Raw genomic sequence first — 8,026 nt, forward strand, 5'->3', positions numbered from 1 at the left:
TCAGGTGTATATCAGTATGTAGTGTCTCTACTTTAAAGAGTCCTCTCCTGCTGATGTTCAGGTGTATATCAGTATGTAGTGTCTCTACTTTAAAGAGTCCTCCCCTGCTGATGTTCAGGTGTATATCAGTATGTAGCGTCTCTACTTTAAAAGTCCTCTCCTGCTGATGTTCAGGTGTATATCAGTATGTAGTGTCTCTACTTTAAAGAGTCCTCTCCTGCTGATGTCCAGGTGTATATCAGTATGTAGTGTCTCTACTTTAAAGAGTCCTCTCCTGCTGATGTTCAGGTGTATATCAGTATGTAGAGTCTCTACTTTAAAGAGTCCTCTCCTGCTGATGTTCAGGTGTATATCAGTATGTAGAGTCTCTACTTTAAAGAGTCCTCTCCTGCTGATGTTCAGGTGTATATCAGCATGTAGTGTCTCTACTTTAAAGAGTCCTCTCCTGCTGATGTTCAGGTGTATATCAGTATGTAGTGTCTCTACCTTAAAGAGTCCTCTCCTGTTGATGTTCAGGTGTATATCAGTATGTCGTGTCTCTACTTTAAAGAGTCCTCTCCTGCTGATGTTCAGGTGTATATCAGTATGTAGTGTCTCTACTTTAAAGAGTCCTCTCCTGCTGATGTTCAGGTGTATATCAGTATGTAGTGTCTCTACTTTAAAGAGTCCTCTCCTGCTGATGTTCAGGTGTATATCAGTATGTAGTGTCTCTACTTTAAAGAGTCCTCTCCTGCTGATGTTCAGGTGTATATCAGTATGTAGTGTCTCTACTTTAAAGAGTCCTCTCCTGCTGATGTTCAGGTGTATATCAGTATGTAGTGTCTCTACTTTAAAGAGTCCTCTCCTACTGATGTTCAGGTGTATATCAGTGTGTAGTGTCTCTACTGGGACATGTCTCCATGCTTTAATGTTCAAAAAGCTATTTTTTCACATACTGCAGCACCTCTTTTCACCCTCTGTCTGAAACCAGAGCCCGGTCTGCTCTGATTGGTTAGCTGGCCAGCTCTGTCGTGATTGCCAACCGCTTAGAGATGTCCCGCCCTTAGCCTATCACGTACAATGTGTTGGAGCGCTAGCCAATAGGAGCGTGAGTGTTATGTAGTGATGTCACGGGACATCGATGTAAATTCTCAAATATACGTTTTTTTTATTAAGTAATCAGATAATGGTGATACAAATAGTACGTATCTCGCCTGAAAACTGTTATAAGTTAATATAAGTTGTCACTATGTTCAGGAAGTAAACAAACAAGTCCAATGGAGGAAGTCCTCTGGAGGGAACAGGGATTTTAGCCTTTGCAGACCATTGACATGCACTAAAACCTATAGAACACACTACAGGAAAGGAAAACCCCAAAACAACCCAATAGGGCCCCTTTAAACCTTGCTAGTTTGATTACATGTTCCCCAGCACGGTATGACTGTGTGCCATTATGTTGCTGTTAATATTCATATGTGTTTTCTTCCCTCAGAAGAAACATAGCGCCTCATATTAACTCCTCATACCTGCGCAGCTGTGAGTTTAACCGATCCTCAGACCCTGACTGCCCCATCTTTCGCCTCAAAAACATCGTGTCGGAGGCCGGGGAGGACTTCCAGGACATGGCTGTGAAGGTATGAGAATTAAAAATGTAAAGTCCAATTTACTTCTCCTTACTTTCTTTGAGTTATTTCCCTTTAATTCCAGTTGTAAGGGCGATTAAAATGTTGTATCTGTCTTCAGCAGAGGATGTTAAAGTGATAGTAGGGACTTAAAATGGTTTCTAGAGAGGCTCAGTGAATACAACTGGATTCTATTTTAGGTTTTTGAGTTTATTTGCGACAAATTAAAATACGCCAAGATAGCAAATGATATAAAGTGCATGAAGACTAACTGGGCTTTTATAAAACTCCACTCAAATAATGTACACGTTTCACAGAAGGAAGTATTAATTTACATATAAGAGCATGAGATTAGAGAATATATAATAAACAGTGAGATATTAACAATATATGCAGTTAGGTATAAAGTACAGCATTAGGTCAGGTGTATAGATCAAAAGTATAAAAACACTTATATATACTACATATCTGTACAGACAGTGGTATAAATATACAGTATATCTATCTATCTGTGGTTCCGTCGCTTTGCTTTGCCTCCGTCGCTCGCTTCGAAAGTTGAGAAAAGTTCAACTTTTCAAGCGTCGACGGAAGCGCCAGCCAATCAAATCATAAGCCAGTACAAGCACTAGCCAATCAAACCGCGTGCTTGTGTGTCCAGGGCGGGACATTAATGTGATTGGTTGTTGGTCGCACGCCAGACACGCCCACCGGCAAGCTTCAACGCACGCTGCCGTGTGGACGTACCGTAAGGGGACGCCCACAGTCTGTGATTGCACTGATTGGTATTTATACACAGTTAGATAATTATTCAGTTTATATTTAAAGGTCACCTATTAGGCAAAATCCACTTGTTCAAGTCTCTTCTACATCAACATGTGTCCCCTCTTCTTCATGTCTCTTCTACATCAACATGTGTCCCCTCTTCTTCATGTCTCTTCTACATCAACATGTGTCCCCTCTTCTTCATGTCTCTTCTACATCAACATGTGTCCCCTCTTCTCCATGTCTCTTCTTCATCAACATGTGTCCCCTCTTCTTCATGTCTCTTCTACATCAACATGTGTCCCCTCTTCTTCATGTCTCTTCTACATCAACATGTGTCCCCTCTTCTTCATGTCTCTTCTACATCAACATGTGTCCCCTCTTCTTCAAGTCTCTTCTACATCAACATGTGTCCCCTCTTCTTCATGTCTCTTCTACATCAACATGTGTCCCCTCTTCTTCATGTCTCTTCTACATCAACATGTGTCCCCTCTTCTTCATGTCTCTTCTACATCAACATGTGTCCCCTCTTCTTCAAGTCTCTTCTACATCAACATGTGTCCCCTCTTCTTCATGTCTCTTCTACATCAACATGTGTCCCCTCTTCTTCAAGTCTCTTCTACATCAACATGTGTCCCCTCTTCTCCATGTCTCTTCTTCATCAACATGTGTCCCCTCTTCTTCATGTCTCTTCTACATCAACATGTGTCCCCTCTTCTTCATGTCTCTTCTACATCAACATGTGTCCCCTCTTCTCCATGTCTCCTCTACACCAACATGTGTCCCCTCTTCTTCAAGTCTCTTCTACATCAACATGTGTCCCCTCTTCTTCATGTCTCTTCTACATCAACATGTGTCCCCTCTTCTTCATGTCTCTTCTACATCAACATGTGTCCCCTCTTCTCCATGTCTCTTCTACATCAACATGTGTCCCCTCTTCTTCAAGTCTCTTCTACATCAACATGTGTCCCCTCTTCTCCATGTCTCTTCTCCATCAACATGTGTCCCCTCTTCTTCATGTCTCTTCTCCATCAACATGTGTCCCCTCTTCTTCATGTCTCTTCTACATCAACATGTGTCCCCTCTTCTTCATGTCTCTTCTACATCAACATGTGTCCCCTCTTCTTCATGTCTCTTCTACATCAACATGTGTCCCCTCTTCTTCATGTCTCTTCTACATCAACATGTGTCCCCTCTTCTTCATGTCTCTTCTACATCAACATGTGTCCCCTCTGTGGAAAGAGACTCTGAAAGTCTCAGGAACAAAGATTCTATCTCTTTTTGATCCATTTCTATAAAAACCTGTCTGAAAATGAGCTGATCAGATTTTGGCCACTTTATGATGTCATAACGATGTGTTGTCTTGAGTAACCGTTAGCCAATCAGCAACCAAGGTAACCCCCCCCCCCCCCCCTTATCACCTGAATCTCCTCTAGAGCACCGTTGAGTTCTTTGTAACCAAATGTCCCTCAGAGGGGCGTGGGGAGGGGCTCCTTGTTTTCATCTAAAGTAACAGACAGAGAATCAGCACTTTGGAAACAGGGCTGAAACAGAGGGGATTATGGGTAATGCTGCAATGATGTTTTGTATATATCTGAGACCTGTGATATATTGATGAAAAACAGTGTAATAGGGGACCTTTAATGTTATTTTTTAAGGGCGGTATCCTGGGTATTATCATCGACTGGAGCTGCGATCTGGACTGGTGGGCCCGGAAATGTTCCCCCAAATACAGCTTCCGCAGGCTGGACAGCAGAATCCCAAACAATGACGTGGCTCCTGGATACAACTTCAGGTAAGACTTTTGGACAAATGGACAGACCATAAAACTCCTGAGAAGGGTCTTCACTTAGACCTGTTTAAACAACGCGTATTTCATTCTACTGTACAGTTTTCATTTAACTTTATTTGTTATACTTTATTATTTTACATGTTTATGTGTATATTTACTTATTTAGTTTTTTTTATTCTTACATTTTTTTATTTAATTTTTTTTATTGTTTAATAGGTTTGCTAAATATTACATGGACCAAGGAGGAGAGGAATTTCGAACCTTATTTAAAGCTTACGGGATCCGGTTTGACGTCATCGTATTTGGAACTGTGAGGCCAGAACAAAACTTATTATTTATTTCATATTATTTATTTTGTATTATGTATTATTTACTATTTATTATTTATTACATGGTTTAGTTAAATACTCGATTCTGATTGGTCAATTCAGAACACGTGACACGTTGTTAATCCAGAACAGACAGAACGCTGTCAAGGATTTATTGACCGTTGTTAAGGACGCTCACATCTGCACAAAGAAGTCCGGTCGATTGAACTGTATTCAGTTGGCTTTTCAGACTGGGACAAGAAAACAGCGGAGAAGTAACGGGGCAGAAACCCTCCGTTTTATGCAACGGCCCAGCCATAGACATCAAACGCCAAAACATATTCAGTTGCCAGTTACTTTGGCATTAGGGCATGGAATGGATATCTAGGTTTGACATAATTAATTGTGCTACTCTTAAAGCAAGCAGCGATGTTTTCAAATCTGGAAACAAAAAGCTCCTAAAAAACGCAATCGAAACAGTTCCTGCCGTTGCTAAGGAGGATCCAGAAAGAGAAAGTAAAAAGGGGTAAAAGACGGAGCGCTGGACGTCAGATAAATCACCAGAAGAAGGCAGAGAGGAAGTAAACACTAACAGGAACACGGTATGGGCTCTGCAGTGTTTAGGGACTTGTTAGTGGATCAGAAACTGTGAACAGAGTTGGACAGTGCTGCCATAAAGTTGTTGTTGTTGTCGCAGTCAGCTGTTGATGGAACGGAGTTTTTTTTTTTTTAGTGGAAGAAATACGATAATTTTTAAGTCAATAAAATCATTTCAATTAATATTGGGAGTCCAGTCGTTAGTTTGTTTAGTATCTGGCCGTGTAATAAGCGGGATAATGTGCAGCGACTTGGTCATTATGGGGAAAAGAACACCCTTCATAATGACCGCCTCGCTGCACATTATCCCATACTCACAATTTATTATTTACTATTTATAATTTATAATTGACTATTTATAATTTATAATATATAATTTATTATTTTTTATTTATTATTTATTTACTATTTACTTGTATTTATCATTCATCATGTATTATTTCTCTTGCAGGCAGGGAAGTTTGGAGTAGTCCCCACTGTAGTGAACTTGGGTGCAGCGTTGTCCTTCCTCAGCTTGGTAAGTACTCCTTCCTTTGATTTTACATGTCTCTTGTTTGCCTCGATGACAGAGTGAGTTTCCCCGCAGGTTCCTCTGGTCGCTGACTGGTTTCTGTTGACGTGCCTGAGGAAAAAAGATCTTTACAGCAGACATAAAGTCTCCTACCTGAGAGAGGACACTGACTCTGAGGGAGTACGTTTACACATTATACATTCATCAGAAATACTATTGTATACTATTTTTTAGTTCACGTGTGTCTTTCTTTTATACACAGGAGACAATGCACACCATCTTTGGAACCAAGTAGACGGCATCAACATGCATTTGGATCCCTCAATAAAAAAAACAGAGATCGTATATTTGTTCAGTGGTTTTTAGTGTTTGTGTGTTTTTAAGGTCTGTTTCTTTTCTTTTAAAACTATTTTTATGATCTTATTTTAATCATTTGTATTCCTGTCAAGCACTTTGTGATCTTGTTCTATGAAAAGTGCTATTCTTTGACACACAGTGAGGTCACGAGCTACCCACAATGCAACACGCGCCATATATATATATAAATACGCCATTTTCCTGGAGGTGCAAATATAAACAGCTAGCTAACGTAGCCAGGCAGAGCGCACTAGGTTTTTTTTCTGAATTAACGACCGAAGAAATCGCTGCATGTCTTCGGATTACATCTCTGGACTTGAGGCGTGTGCTTTAGGTCGTTATTAGCGTGAACTAGAGCTGTGTGGGTTGTGGGATTGCCCTTACAGACTGCCTGCAGATGTATGGAAAAACGACAGTGGCCTTCGTCGATTTTGGCTGCATCTACGTCTAATTTCTGGAAACACCAGGTGAATACTTGTCACAATAATATTATCATGCCAGTATATGTGGTATTTTAGAGTTGACTAGATATTGATTAAGGCAATAGACTATGATATTCAGTACAGGAAGCTTAGCAACACCTAGACGGTGTACGGCTGCTTGCACCTCGCGTAAAACGCTGGATACCGGAAGTACGGTGTCGCGCTCGGCCCAATACCCGTATGTGTGTGTGAAAGAATACTAAATAAACATTCTAATTTCTTATTAATTCAGGTTTAATTCAGGTTCTTTATTTGTACCCGTAGGTAGATTTAGTTTGCAGACACTAAGAACAAACACATCTCTAATAAAAGAACTAGTAAAAAGTACAAGTATACCCTGCTCAACCAAATCTCAAAATATTTCAAAAACATTTTAAGAAGGAAAACGGCAGTAAACAATAACTAACGAAATCAACATGCAATATCGTTGACGAAAAGTGACGAGACGAAAATGTAGTTTACTAAATAAAAACGTTGCCAAAATCTCACTTTACTTTCGTTGACGAAAAAGGAGGAGACGAAATATTATCAAAGATAACGTTACATCTCTGATAGTCAGTGGTGTTTCTATATGTACAAAAGTGGTGGGGCACAAAAAACTCAGATCTATATATAAGCCTCTGCAGTGAGGTTCATGGCTGGTGAGGCACTGACTCTTCAGGTTTGCAAATATTATATTTTGACCTAAATCAAAATATTCTATTATTTTCAAAAGCTATTTTTTTCTGATGCTTCGATTAATTTTAAACAGACAGTTCAACAAAAAGATACCCAGAAAATGTAATTTTATCATTTAAATATTGGATTGTTCTCTCTTAGTAAGATCCCATTTTCAATACAATTGCGGTCTTACCTTGACTTGAAGATGAAGTCCATTTGCCTATCCCTCCGGACAAAAATCTCTGTTTGCTTCCATAATTAAGAGCACTAAAAAGTTCTCCCATTAAAACAGAAACTGGACTTACCGCCTGGAAATTGTATGCTTCTGCCAACCAGTCAGTTTACATCCACCATTTGTATTATATGTTTGTTTTCCTAATAAAAAGCCAGAGTCACCTGAATTAATTTTGTCTCCATACATTTTTATTTTTTTTTACATTTTGTAACAATCTTTAAACATTTGTAGAGATCAAACACTGTGGTTAAAATGAGTGTCTTTATGACGTCTCTCACACCGTTGGTATTTTTCACAAAATTCATTTTTAAACACATCGTCTTGATACAGAGATAACACATTTTCGTAAGACATCACCGACTCTCTTTTTACATAGGTAGAAAGCACTGTGTTTTTCTTTGAGGGGTCCTTAGTTTAAAATGATCTGGTGAGGAGGGTGTGACTTGTTATGTTGAGTGGGAGGCAGAGTCCTCTGTAAAGGTGAGATTCTTTTCGATGTTTAAAAAGTTCTTTAAGCTTTGTAGCTTTTCCTTCAATCATTTTCAGCCAAGCAGTCAATGGCACCCGCACTGCTGTCTGAAATACTCCACATGTAGAGTTGAAATACTCCAAAACAAAATCATCAGAGGGGTCCTTCCCCAGCGTCTCCAAACGGCTTGCGCGGTAATACCATCGCCCCGATGGTCCGCTTTTAGTTTCCCAGACGGTGCTTGTCAGGACT

General features: G+C 39.8%; 1 protein-coding gene across 1 annotated transcript; it reads left to right on the forward strand.

The window, feature by feature from the left end:
• Positions 1-1,228: 1,228 nt before the first annotated feature.
• p2rx4b (purinergic receptor P2X, ligand-gated ion channel, 4b) lies at positions 1,229-5,916 on the forward strand. The gene is made up of 7 exons (XM_034091350.1): positions 1,229-1,239; positions 1,472-1,613; positions 4,022-4,158; positions 4,372-4,465; positions 5,512-5,577; positions 5,647-5,751; positions 5,834-5,916. Exons 1-7 carry the CDS (start codon positions 1,229-1,231, stop codon positions 5,864-5,866), a joined length of 588 nt encoding a protein of 195 aa, XP_033947241.1. The 3' UTR covers positions 5,867-5,916.
• Positions 5,917-8,026: the final 2,110 nt, after the last annotated feature.

The sequence above is a fragment of the Pseudochaenichthys georgianus genome, chromosome 9 (genome assembly GCF_902827115.2).
Source record: "Pseudochaenichthys georgianus chromosome 9, fPseGeo1.2, whole genome shotgun sequence".
Taxonomy (NCBI): domain Eukaryota; kingdom Metazoa; phylum Chordata; class Actinopteri; order Perciformes; family Channichthyidae; genus Pseudochaenichthys; species Pseudochaenichthys georgianus.